General features: G+C 36.9%; 1 protein-coding gene across 21 annotated transcripts in view; it reads right to left on the reverse strand.

The window, feature by feature from the left end:
• Window positions 1–14414, reverse strand: part of GRIA4 (glutamate ionotropic receptor AMPA type subunit 4) — a 367857-nt gene that overhangs the window by 83269 nt on the left and 270174 nt on the right. For all 21 annotated transcript variants that reach the window (XR_011995840.1, XR_011995843.1, XR_011995847.1 and 18 more), the window contains one exon: window positions 8098–8151. Coding sequence is in view for 11 of the 21 variants with exons in the window: in XM_072729916.1 (XP_072586017.1) it covers window positions 8098–8151 (54 nt within the window). In the remaining 10 variants the exon portion in view is untranslated. The remainder of the gene's footprint in view (window positions 1–8097; window positions 8152–14414) is intronic.

A 14414-nucleotide genomic window follows, 5' to 3' on the forward strand; every position in this document is an offset into this window, starting at 1 on the left:
CCCATTCTATGAACACACAATATTTTTCCAATTATCTGTGTCTTCTTCATCCATATCTTAGAGTTTTCACTGCACAGATCTTTCATCTCCTAGGTTATATTTATTCCTAGGTATTTATATTGTTTTTAATGCTTTTGTAAATAAGACTGTTTTCTTAATTTTTCTTTCTGATAGTTTTTGGTTACTCTATAGAAACATAGCTGGTTTTTGTATATTGATTTTGCATTCTAAAACTTTAATGAAGTGATTTATTCTAATAGTTTTTTGTGAAATCATTAAAGTTTTCTATATATGCAATATTTCTATATAATATTTTGTATCATCAGTATACATTTCTATACAATATTTTGTATCATCTACAAACAGAAACAACTTTATGTCTTCCTTTCCAATTTGGGTGTATTTTACTGGGACATCCAGTACTATACTGAAAAACAGTGGCAGCAGTGGACATTCTCATCCCATTCCCAACTGTAGTGGAAAATCTATCATAGCTTTTCAAAATTGGGTATGCTGTTATATGTGGGCTGTCATACATGACTTTTCTTATGTTGAGAAGAAAACTTGTATACCCAGTTTTTATCATAAGATGATTTTGAATTTTGTCAAATGCTTTTTCTGCATCTAATGAAATGATCATGTGGTTTTTATCCTTTTGTTAATGTGGTGTATCACGGTGACTGAGTTGTGGATTTTAAGCCATCTTTGTATCTCTGGGATAAATCACTCTTGATGTTGGTATGATCCTGGCATAATCCTTTTAATATACTGTTGAATTTGATTTGCTAATGTTTTGTTGAGCATTGGTGCATCTATGTTCATCAGGGATATAAGGCTTTAATTCAGTTTTATTTTGTAGTGTCTGACTTTGATATTAGTGTAACACTGGATTTTTTTGTATCTTTTTTTACTGGAGTTCGATATGCCAACATACAGTATAACACCCAGTGCTCATCCCATCAAGTGCCCCCCACAGTGCCCATCACCCAGTCACCCCGTCCCTCTGCCCACCTCCCCTTCCACCACCCCTTGTTCATTTCCCAGAGTTAGGAGTCTCTCATGTTCTGTCACCCTCTCTGATATTTCATACTCATTTTCTCTCCTTTCGCTTTTAATACCTTTCACTATTTTTTATATTCCCCATATGAATGAAACCATATAACGTTGGTTTTGGAAGTGTTCTTTCCTCTTCTATTTACTGGAATAATTTTAAAAGGTATTAATTCTTCTTTAAATGTTTGGTAGAATTTACTCATGAAACCACCTGGTCCTAGACTTTTTTGGTGGGGGTATTTTGATTACTGCTTCAAAGTTCTTACTTATTATTAGTCTGTTTAAATTTTCTTTTTCACCATAATTAATGCATAGTAGGTTGGATGCTTCTAGAAATTTATCTGGGTTCTTCAAGTATTCTTCTAATGTGACCGTGTATAATTATTTATAGCACTTTCTTATGATCCTTAGTATTTGTATCATATGAGTTGTATCTTCTCATATTTCTTATTTTATTTACTTAAGTCTTCTTTCTTCTTTTTTAGTCTAGCTAAAGATTTGTTGATTTTGTTTACCTTTTCATAAACCAGCTCTCAATTTCATTGATCTACTGTGTTTTTAGTTTCTATTTCATTTATTTTCACTCTTACCTTTGTTATTTCCTTTCTTCTACTAACTTAGAGCTTAGTTTCTTCTTTTTGTCGTTCTTTGAGGTATAAAGTTAGACTATTTAATATCTCTTTTCTCTTAATTTGGCATTTACCACCATAAACTTCTTTCTTAGACCTGCTTTTGCTCCATTCCACATGTTCTGGTATGTTACATATTCATTTTCACTTGTCTCAAAGTATTTTTAAATTTCTCTTTTAATTTCTTATTTAAGCCAGTGGTTGTTCAAAAGCATTTGTGTAATCTCTGTATATTTGTAGATTTTTGAATTTTCTTTTGGTAACTGATTTCTAGCTTCAGATCTATGTGTCAGAAAGGATGCATGATTTAATTTCAGTCTTCTTAAATTGAGGAAGACTTATTTGGGGCCTAACATATGATCTATCCTGCAAGATGTTCCATATGTGCTTGAAAAGAATGTATATTCTTCTGCTGTTAAGTGGAGTATTCTGTAGATATCTGTTAGGACTGTCTGGTCCAATAGGCCATTTAAATCCAGTGCCTTCTTGTTGATATTCTGCCTCAAGGATCTAGCCATTATTGAAAATGGGATTTGAAACAAGAAATCTAGTCAAGAAATTGGCAGAATACATGAACAGACATATCTTTAGAGACATACAAATGGCCAATAGATACATGAAGAAATGCTCAACATCACTCATCATCAGGGAAATACAAATCAAAACCACAGTGGGATATCACCTTCCACTAGAGAGAATGGCTTAAGTGAACAACTTAGGAAACAATAGATGTTGGTGAGGAGTCAGAGAAAGGGAAACCCTCTTACACTGTTGGTGGGAATGAAAACTAGTGCAGCCACTCTGGAAAACAATATGGAAGTTCCTCAAAAAGTTAAAAACAGAGTTACCCTATGGCCCAGAGATTACAGTACTAGGTATTTATCTAAAGGATACAAATGTAGTGATTTGAAGCAGCACATGCACCTCAATGTTTATAGCAGCAATGTCCATAATTGTCAAACTAAGGAAAAAGCCCAGATGTCCACCGACAGGTGAATGGATAAAGAAGAGGTGAAACACACACACACATACACACACACACACACAGGAATATTAGTCATTAAAAAGAATGAAATCTTTCCATTTGCAATGATATGGATGGAACGGGAGTGTATTATACTAAGTGAAATAAGTCAGTCAGAGAAATACCATATGATTTCGTTCATATGTGGAATTTAAAAAATAAAACAGATGAATGTAGGGAAAGGGAAGGAAAAATAAGATAAAAACACAGAGAGAGAGGCAAACCATAAGAGACTCTTAAACCTAGGGAACAAACAGAAGGTTGCTGGAAGGAAAGTGGGTGGAGGATTGGGATAACTTGGGTGACCAGCATGAAGGAGGGCACGTGATGTGATGAGTACTGGTGTTATATGAAACTGATGAATCGCTAAACTCTACCCTGAAACTAGTAATACACTCTATATTAATTAATCTTAATTTAAATTTTTAAAAAAGGAAACTGGGGTGATGAAGTTCCTTACTATTTTGGGGTTGCTGTCTATTTCTCTTTTCAGATCTGTTAATATTTGCTTTAGTATATATTTAGGTGCTCTGATATTGAGTACAAAAGTATATACAAATATTGTATTTTACTGATGAATTACTCCTTTACCATTAAAAAAATGATATTCTTTGTCTCTTGTTATAGTTTCTGACTTTAAGTCAATTTGTCTGACATATCTATAGCTACTTCTTCTTTCCTCAGTTTCCATTTGCGTGTTCTTTCTTTTTTCCATTATTCCACTTTCAGTCTGTTTGTGTCCTTAAAGTTGAAATGAGTCTCTGTATGCAATACAGAGTTGGGTCTTTTCTTTTTTCCCTTCTTTATAAAATTCATTCAGCCACTCTATGTCTTTTGATTGCAGAATATAGTCCCTTTACATTTAAATAGATGTTGGTAGGAATAGACTTACTATAGACATTTTGTGAATTGTTTTCTAGCTGATTTGTAGTTTATTTTTCCTTTCATCCTCTCTTGTGCTTTCCTTTTGTGATTTGATGATTTTTGAGGTTGTATTTTTTTACAGAGTAAATTCCTTTTTTTAAAGTTTTTATTTATTTGTTTATTCATGAGAGACACACACAGAGAAAGGCAGAGACACAGGCAGAGGGAGAAGCAGGCTCCATGCAAGGATCCCGATGTGGGAGTCGATCCTGGGTCTCCAGGATCACACCCTAGACTGACGGCAGCGCTAAACCACTAAGCCACTGAGGCTGCCCAAGGTTGTATGTTTTGATTCGTTTCTCTTCATGTTTTGTGTTTCTTCTATAAGTTTTGTTTTGTGGTTATCATGAGGCTTTAATAAAACATCTTATAGCTATAACAGTCTATTTTAAACTGGAAACAACTAAACTTTGAATGCATACAAAAGCTCTACAATTCTCCATATTTCTCCCCACATTTTGTTTTTGATGTCACAATTTACATCTGGCTCACTCCCATTATAAAACCAGGTCATCACCCTGTCTCTAAAAGATTGTACACATGCCTGGTGGCCTACTTATTACTGTTCCTACTCAAGGGATGGCTGGATCTCATAGCTGAACGTGCTTGTATTCATAAATCCCACAGGACTGTAGCGAATAATGAGGGAGTTCTTAACAGGTATATCTTTTCTTTCTTTTTTTTTTTTTTCTTCTTCTCTGATTGGGTGAATTCCACTGCCTTGTTTTCAAGTTAGCTAATCTTTCTTCCATCTATTCCAATCTGTTGTTGAATACCTCTACAGAATTTTGTAGTTAGTTTTTGTATTCCTCAACTCTGTGGTTTCTGTTTGGTATATCTTAAAATATTTTCTAACTGTTTGTTGAAATGCTTACTTTGTTAATACATTGCTCTCCTGACCTCAACAAGCATCTTTATGACTGTTATTTTGAACTCCATTGTGCAAATAATGTATTTCAATTTCATTAAGATTTGTTTATGGAGATTTATTTTGTACTTTTGTTTGGAATGTATTTTCATTTTTCTTCATTTTTCTTGATTCTCTGTACTGGTTGGTTTCTACACATTAGATAATACACATACCTCTGCCAGTCTTGACACCCTGGTGTTGTATAGGAGATGACCCTCATCAAATTAGCACAGACTAAACTGTTGGTTGTCTCTTAAATCTGTGTGATTACTCAAGCAGCCTTCTTTGTTTAGTGGATCCTAGTAGTGAGGGACCTGGCTGTGTCCCAAAGGAAAGAGTCATAGTCAGCACCTAGATGCAGGCTGATTGTAAGACTGACTCTCAGGCAAGCAGCTTGTGAAATATACAGTCAAACCCATTTCAGGGAAAGACTGGGAAATGGGCATCTTGCCAGTTCCTTCTATGTTCAGCTCTGGGGAGATACCTGGGTGAGTACTCTCATGTGTACCTGTTAAGAACTACCTCATTATTTGCTACAGTCCTGTGGGATTTATGAATACAAGTACATTCAGCTATGAGATCCAGTCATTCCTTGAGTGGGAACAGTAATAGGTAGGCCACCAGGCATGTGTACAATCTTCTTCTAGAGACAAGTTGATGACCTGGTTTTGTAATGGAAGTGAGCCAGAGGGAGAAGGTGACAGAAATATCCACCAGATCCCCTGAACTCCATAAGGAATCACAGCCAGCTCCTTAATGCAGGCAGCTCCTTAATGCAGATTCTTGCCTATGGGCTCTCAGGCAGCAGATTGTAAAGTAGGTAGTTAATTTCCTTTCAGGGAAAGACTGGAGATGGGCATCTTTGCTTGATCCCTCTGTGCTAATAAGGCCTGTGGGGATAGTTACAATGAATCCTCATGAGCCCATTAAGAATTGTTTCTATAGTCCTGTGGGTCTTGTGGATGTATAACTCATTGACTTTCATAGATAGGTGTTCTATGGGCCTGTCTCTTGAGTGACAGCCTTAAAAGCTGGGGTGCTAAATGTATGATCCAAATCCTCTGCTGCTCATGGAGAAGCTGGGAGCTAGGGATGGATGCCCTCCTGACTGTATGACACTGTGTTGGTATACACAGTTTTTATGAAAGAGTGTGTCTCAGCGTTTCCTACCCATTTCAATGTGGGTACTTTCTTAGTTGCCTGATGTGTAGGAGTCACTGAGCTAGATTCCAGATTTCTCTCGGAGGGATAACTCTGTGCATATCTGTGGGAGGAGGGAAGTTCAGGAGCTTCCTATCTCTCCCTCTAGGTTCCTCCAACTAAACAGTCCTGCTGAATTGGTTATATAGCAGTTCTTCATTAATTGTAAATTGTAATTGGAAGTTATAAATGGAATTATTCTCTTAACTTCACTCTCAGAATGTCTGTTACCAGCATACAGAAATATACAATTTTTTATATTGACTTTCTATCCAAAACCCTGCTGAACCTACTTACTAGTTCTCATTAGATTTTTTAACTAGATTTCTTAGGATTTTCTATTCAAAAATATCTTTTTTTTTTCCAGTCTGAATGTCTTTTTATTTCTTTTTCTTGCCCAATATCCCTTGCTAGAAGCTTCAGTATAATGTTCAACATAAATCATGAGGGGGCATCCTTCTTTTCCTGATCTTAGCAGGAAATTATTCAGTCTTTCAACATTAACTATATTAATATAATCTTTCTTTTGATAATGGATTTATTTCATATTTGGGAATCTTCTGCAGTAGTTCTTAAGAACAAAAATCATTCTTGTTTTGGAAGTCACAGTTATTTAGAAATAAATGAATAAGTCAGGAAAGCATAATTAAAACAATATATTATAATGTAGATATGCACAAGTTACTGACCTAATCATGTGTTACAGTGATATCAAATACATATGGTAAAGTCTTGTTTTTTTTCTCTTGAAGATTTTACTTATTTATTTGAGAAAGAGAAAGAGAGTGGGCGAAAGAGCAGAGGGACACACAGACTCTGTGCTGAGTGTGGACTCCAATATGGGGCTTGATCCCACAACTCCACAATCACAACCCGAGCTGATATCAAGAGACAGACATTCAACTGATTGAGCCACCCAGGTACCCCTTGATTATGTGATGATTCTATGCCCTAATACAAGCAAATATTTCTTTCTACTTCATATGGTGTTATTTAGTCATTACATAGATATCTTAAGTATGCTCTCATCTACTAGGGAAGTTTAAGACAGGCTCTGATAGCCATTCTTTCCATTTTGTACTAGTTTGTCTAAGTCAACAATTCATTTCTGGCATGACAGTCTATTGACTTTTTTTTCTTCTGAATTTCTTTGTTTGAAAGAAGGGATGTCAAAACCCTCTGTTTGTTAGAATCTCCATGTATAATGTCGTTGTGAGTGTACACATTCCAGAAACGTAAGTTTTTTGTCTTTAGTGATTAATATCAGGATACGCTAATTTTAAGAATTATATTTTTATAAAATATATTAAAATATCCAGACTACAGGCCTACTAAAAACAATGGGAAAGATAAGTCAACATTTCTCAGTATTTTCATGATAATCCATGAAGCTAGTGAAATCATACTTTATTCCAAAAACACCATGCAAGAAGAGTTGATAGTCTATTGCTGAATTTTAATATCTCAATTTCATAGTGTGATCCAGTTCACTAACAGCTAAAAACTCCTGTCTCAGAGGGTGATGGTCCACTCACTACAAGACGAGAATTAAATCTGAATCTCTTTGCAGCCTTTGGTTCTTTCCCTGTGTTAAGGAAAAGATCCCCACCAAAGAAATACATAGTAGGAAAAGAGAAAAAGGAGAAAACCTTCTTAACTTCTCTTAAATAAACCACATCTGAGGTTAAGCCCTTGGGGCAGATGGCACTCTCATGAAGCAAGAAGAATGGGCCCCTATTTGGCTGCTTTCCCTCTACACTGCACAGTTAACAAGAAATACTTGGTGAGCCTTGGCAAGAAATCTAGAAGGATTTGCACTTTCAGGATTTTATACTAATGTGTATGTATCTTTTTCAATATAGGTCTATATATAACACAACATGAAAAGCTGACATAATTTTAAAAATATTTGGATTACTCCCAATCAAAAGACTTCCTTACATATCTGTTTTAATCTTGCTTTTCTTAAAATCAGAGCACGAGGGTCATCAGTTTGATCATCCTTGTGATATCCTAAGTATTGGCAACCTTAATCCATACATTAAATTATGGTACACTAATCATTTATACAGATAAAAGACAATTATTTGATTTGTCAGGTGATATCATAGTAAAGCAAATATAATCACTTTTAAATGTGCTTTGGCAGATGTCAAACTAGTCTGTATCAACATATACTGAATTGCGCATTAGAAATATGATGATTACTGTAACAAAAATATTATCCTAGGTGTATAAAAAGCTTAGTAAGTAATGTAGTTTACTCATTTACTGAAGTGTTATTTTAAAGCACAGTTATTATAATCTGGAACGCTCGAGCAATTCTTATGAAAAAGAAAAAAACAGAGAGCTCTTACCAAGTTTGCAATGATGTAATGGTAGCCTTTTACATGCTTCCCAACACTCACAATCTGTGAAGATAGAAGGAAACAAGGAAAAACCAATTTAACTTTACTGAAGGGTATTTTTAAAAATAGAATTTTCACTATTTTAGCATAATTCCATGTGGAAACATGATGAGAAAATGTTACTTTTTCTTATAATTGAAGAAATTCATAAGCCACCTTAAAAATTAAGTGATTAAAGTAAAAAAAAAAGAAAAACAAAAAACCCAACACTCTAATTTCAATCATGCTGTATAAATGAGCCTTCATTTACCAAACCTTGTTCAAAAAACTACTACTGGGGATCCCTGGGTGGCTCAGCAATTTAGCGCCTGCCTCCAGCCCAGGGTGTGATCCTGGAGTGCTGGGATCGAGTCCCGCATCAGGCTCCCTGAATGGAGCCTGCTTCTCCCTCTGCCTGTGTCTCTGCCTCTCTCTCTCTCTCTCTCTGTCTCTCATGAATAAATAAAATCTTTAAAAAAACAAAAGAAAACAAAACTACTACTCATGCTATAATTCCCTAGGAGAGAAAGAAATGGTTATGGAACAAACTAATGTGTGTATATATATATATATATATATATATATATATATATATTACATATATATGTAATGTATGATAGGTTGTTAAGTGTCTTCTATTGTTAAGAATGATTTTCTATGAGTAGATTGGATTTTTGTCCTGAGCAGCAAGCAAGATTTTTCTGAGGCACAGTATCTGTGTTTAGACGCCTCTGATACTAGAGAATACTTAGTCAATTCCCACTTGCATATGGATAGAGCAGTATTTTATTATAATCAAAAGAATAAAGACAAAACAACATCAAGAGACTTTTTCTCTGCTAGATTCATCATCTTTTTTCTAAGAATGTTTTTAGGAATGTTTCAGGAATTAGGAACTCAGAAATTCCTAACAGAGAAATATAGTTGCATTATTTTCTATAAAATTGATAATTCCTTCAATGAGAAAAAAATCTAATGACAGTTACTGATGAGCCACTTCGTAACTTCATTTGTTCCTCAAAGTGGACAACACAATATATGAATTTCATGTACTTTCCTCATCAAAGAAAAAATTAAATTGTTTTTAGCATTTTAATAGCCTCTAAAAAGAATTCTTTGTAAATGGATGAGTTGTGTATGAAATAAAGGAAAATCCCTTTAAAATCCAGAACATACGAATCACGATTAAAAAAAACAGAGTTTGCACACATGCCATTGGTGAAATGGAGTCTCTATGCTCATCTTATCGTTTCTTTTAGGTCACAGCTAAGACTTCCTCTTTATTCTGATGGTTCTTCAGTTTCATTATGATGGAATTTGGATTTTTACTTCTTACTATTTGTTTATATTGTTCAGGAATTGCTGTGCTTCCTGAATACGAGGATTTCCTTCAATGATTCTGAGAAATTCTTTATCAATTTCCTTGAAAACACCCCTTCAAAGATGTCTATGTTTGCTTCTAACAGATACTGCAGTGTTCGTTATTACTGATTCCCAGCTCACAGAGTGTGGTATAAATTCGAATTAAATTTACGATCTGCCTAAAGAGAGTAGTGATGACCACTTCTCACAGAAGGAGTCTGCCTTGCCACACTGAGCCTGGCCCCAGGCAGAAAACATTCAGGTGATTCCTTGTACAGGGAGCACATTGTTTTCTAGTTGTCTCTTTTACTGGGTATCACTCTTCAAGAGTGTGGCTTAAAATCAGACCTGAGGTCTAACTTATTGCCTTGGCTGACCCCAAAGTCCCTGTTCTTGGGTGAGCATTAAACCTCCAGTCAGGTTGTAATCTGGCAACTTCCGTGGGTGCAGTTGCCTTTCATTGCTGGCTCCAGAAGATTTTTCTTTCTCTCCGGGAAGCTCAACTATGCATTTGAAATGTTTTACGGAGCATGTCTGTATCTTTTATATTGCCTGATTTAGCCCACAGTTTATCTAAAGCTGTACATCCCTTGACAGTCTCACCATAAAGATGAGGACAAGCAATGCATGGATGGGATTGTAAACAAGGTCTGCTAAAGAAAGTGCTTAATTAGTCATCATATTGGATAACCCAAACCCAAGTGATTTAGCCCAGGTTGAGGAGGTGAGAGCATTGGTATTCTCTGGGAATCTCCAGGGGAGTGTGTGCAAAAGATAATTATCAAGGAACACCTGATGGCTATACTTAGGACACTGTATACTCTCTTACTGTGTCTCCAGAGCTTCACTATTGGACCTCAGCAGGGAGTGTTGCCACAGGACAATTCATTACTTCTCTCTTGCTGATTCACTGTAACTTTCTCTGGTGTGATGGTGTAAACCCTTCTGCACTCTCCTCAAGCACCCCTACTCATCCTGCCTCTTCTCCTCTCAAGGTTCTCAGGGAATGATTTCTCTGTGGCTGCAGTAAATAACCTCTCCCTTCTTCTAAAATTCTTTTCTTTTTTCTTTTTAGATTTTATTTATTTATTTATTTGAGAGAAAGCATGCATAGGCTGGGGGAGCAGCAGGCAGAGGCAGAGGGAGAAGCAGACTCTCTGCTCAGCAGGGAGTCCAACATGAGCCTGGATCCCAGAACCCTGAGATCATGATCTGAGCTGAAAGCAGATGCTTACCTGACTGAGCCACCCAGTTGCCCCTTTCTAAAATCATTTTAAAGATCTAACACTTGTAAGTGTTAAAAAATGTGGAACTGGCAGAAATTCTGCACTTGGTGTCTCCATAAGGAAATTACTGTCAGTTCTAGATTACCTAGTAAAGAACTGTAATAAATTAAAGCTTATGTAATATGTTTTCAAGGAATTAGAACTTATGGAACCACAAACAACCAAAAGTGACAAAAATCCTGGCAGAAAAGGCCTTGCAGAGCTTGATTGCTTGATTTGCATCAACATGATGGGAACCCAGGGCCCCAGGGAGCAGTGATCAGAGGATTTATTTACCTGGCTGGGGAGGCCAGAGAGAACACCGTTTTTTGCTGAGCCAGATCCTGGCAGGGGGGAAATGAATGTGCCCTACAAACTGCTGTGAGGCCCTCACTGCCTCTGAACACTCCCCACCCCACCCTGACTGAGGTTAAGGCCAGATTTTGATCCCTCTGCCAAGCATCCAACAGTAGATGGAATTTCTTTGTGGAAAAAAAAAATCCAATTTATACTTCAATACTCTATAGTAAAGTGTCCTGCACCTAGAGTACTGGTTGCTTAAGTTCAAAAAAAAAATTTTTTTTTTTCAAAAAAAAATTTTTAATTGTTGTGTGAAACTGACAGTGTCACAGATGTGTTTTTACATGGCTATCATCATCTCAACAAATGTGAAGACATCCTCCTGTTAAAAAACCAAAACAACAAAAACAAACCACCAAACAAATGAAAAATCAAAAACAGCAATCAGAGTGACTTGACTTTGGATGCAGATCAAACCCTGTGTCTTTGTATTTCTGATGCTTATTCTTTATAAAGAATGAAAGTGCACAGTGTGAGGGGAAAGACAGGAATATATAACAGCACAAGTATGTCTGTAGGGCCAGTGACTCACAGACACTACTGACCACCCACGCATGCTTTTCCTCTTACCACTTCGGTGCCTACTGCCACTCCTGCCAGTACCCGGATTTCTGTGACTTCTGGGTCTCCCTGGTCCCCGGAGCCCACTTTACTCACAGTGCGGGGAGACAGGGGGCCATCAGAAGTGCCCAGGGAATGAATTTTTAACGGAAAACAAGGCCTATGGTGAGGACTTGGTTGCGATAATTAATTATGGCCTTTCATAAAGGTAAAAACATGTAGGAGTAGAGACTGTTTTCCTGTTCTTTTTATCTTCTTAAAAGAGACAGAGGATGCAAATGGACAAAGAATAATTGACCAAGTATCTGTTCAGAGTTCTGAGGAACGGGTTAGGAAGAATATACAAGTTCCATTGCCCATACGTTTTCAAAGGAGCCCATCTCTACCAGAATAAAACGCTTAAGAAATGGGACTAATTGGGCAGCCCCCCGGGGGCGCAGCGGTTTAGCGCCGCCTGCAGCCCAGGGCGTGATCCTGGAGTCCCGGGATCGAGTCCTACATCAGGCCCTGCATGGAGCCTACTTCTCCCTCTGCCTGTGTCTCTGCCTCTCTGCCTCTCTCTCTCTGTGTCTCTATGAATAAATAAATTTAAAAAACCTAAAAAAAAAAAAATGGGACTAATTGATTCCTTTGATTATTTTTTCTTGTTTGTTTTTTAGGAGACAGACAGTTGCTTAGAAGTATCTATGGTGCTGGTCAAATGATTCAATTTTAAAATCAGACCCATGTATATTAATAGGGTAAATGCCCGATGAAGTCACTGCATTGTTTTAATGAATTATGGCATAGTCTTTATGACTGTGACTTCTAAATCTTTATTCATTTATTAAAATTAGGGAAGAATGAATCCAGGACACTTTTCTACCTTGACCCCACCTTTAAATAAATTTAGTTCAATAAATGTGTCCTATGTATAAGTTTAGGGTAAGGAGATTCAAGGCATATAAACCTAAGTAAATCGGTGCTGTTGGGATAAGAGTGTTTAATTAATCTCTTAAGGGGATAAGCCTCAGGCAGAAATGACTAAGATGCAGACAGACTAAAGGGAGTGCCATGGATTTTAAGATGTGGTATCATTTGGTTGGGAGAACAAGGTAATTTGAAAGACAGACAGATGTTAAATAAATATTGATGGAGTGGATGAATAAAGAAGTTAGCATATCAACACCACCAACACTAGTATATTAAGATCCATTTGAGACTTGTAAATGACGAGAGTTTGGCCTTTAGCCCTCAATCTAATTTTATGTGAATCCTTTATATATGATGGTTTATAAAGCATTCAGGGGTCTTTCTAGATGAGGGTTGCTGTGTATCACCTTGAACTACTATTACGAAGCTATGATCATTGTAGTGAATAGTCTCCGAGCTGGAGACCTGCAACAGCACACCTGAGTATGAATGATTTTGGTTTTCCTTTTCTCTGATTTGATAACTCAGCTGGAAATTCCTCTCCCAGCTGTTATCATGTTCCAGAGAATCCCACGACATGAGCAAAGCACTACAGTATAGTTGGTGGTGTTATGGACAGGATGCCTGGTAAATGTTGGAGACTTACTGTCACTCTCTCTAGTCCTTTGTTTCCATAGAAATCCCAAACCCCCAGATGTCCCTTGCATGTTGATCGTCAGGATGCTTCAAAATATTTTATTATAGATAAAATCAAAAGCTTTAGCTGATTTAGTTTACCTCAGTTTCACCAAAAGAAAAACATAAGGCAAAAGGCTTTTGCAAATGCACTGCAGAGTTATGACCCTGTAAGAAAAGAGGACTTTTACTTCTGGGGTGTGACTCACAGAGGGAGAGAAGAAAATAAAGAACCCTAGAACAAAAAGAACTAAGGCTATTTAGTGTGAGAAGAGATGAGGTGAGGGACAGGGAACTAGAACTCTCATCAAATGTTTTAGGATTAAGGGGCAAATACATGCACATGTATACAAATGTGTTTTTGTTCATCTGTACTTGACGATGTCAGAAATAATAAAAATTTCTAATTAGGACAAATTCACTTTTAGGGAAAAAGGAGTGGAAGAATGTTGCCCATAAAGGGATGGCTGCCTCTCAAAATAATGATCTGATCTCTCGGTAGCAGCTGCCAGCAGGGGCTGACTGACTTCCAGTAAAAGATGGGGTAGAGCCCTTCTCAGATCTAAAGTCCTTTGTCTGTATGGCCAGTGGCTGTCACAGATGCTACTGGCTGCCCACCCATGCTTTTCCTCTTACCATTTCAGTGTCTACTGCTGTACCTGCTGGCACCAGGATTTTCATGACTTCCTGGTCTCCCTGGTCCCTCACTTTGCTCTCAGTGGGGAGGTCAGGGGGGGCAAGGTCAGAAGTGCCTGGAATAGACGCCCTCCTTTCCTGCAGCCCTGGTGCATAAATATTCTAACACCCTTGCCAGAGGGAGGATTCTGATATGTGTGTTCTATTTACACTAATTTCAAATGACATTTACAATAATCTTCTAGTAATTTACATTAATTTCAAATGAGATTAAGCTTCGGTCACCCACATGGTCATTTTCAGGATAAATGCACCTTTAATTGACTGCATTTCTCCAATGCTCTTTCAGTATGTTCTTCGTCTCATAAACCGATGGATTATACATAAATCTGTGTCTTAAGGTTTGCTTCTGGGAAAACCAAACTAAGACAGTCTCCAAATTAAAAAAAAAAAAAAAAAAAGAAATGAGCAATGTGGCAGTAAAATTAATAAGGGTAAAAAAGTCCCTAATCTCTG

Source organism: Vulpes vulpes, chromosome 12 (assembly GCF_048418805.1).
Source record: "Vulpes vulpes isolate BD-2025 chromosome 12, VulVul3, whole genome shotgun sequence".
NCBI classification, from domain to species: Eukaryota; Metazoa; Chordata; class Mammalia; order Carnivora; family Canidae; genus Vulpes; species Vulpes vulpes.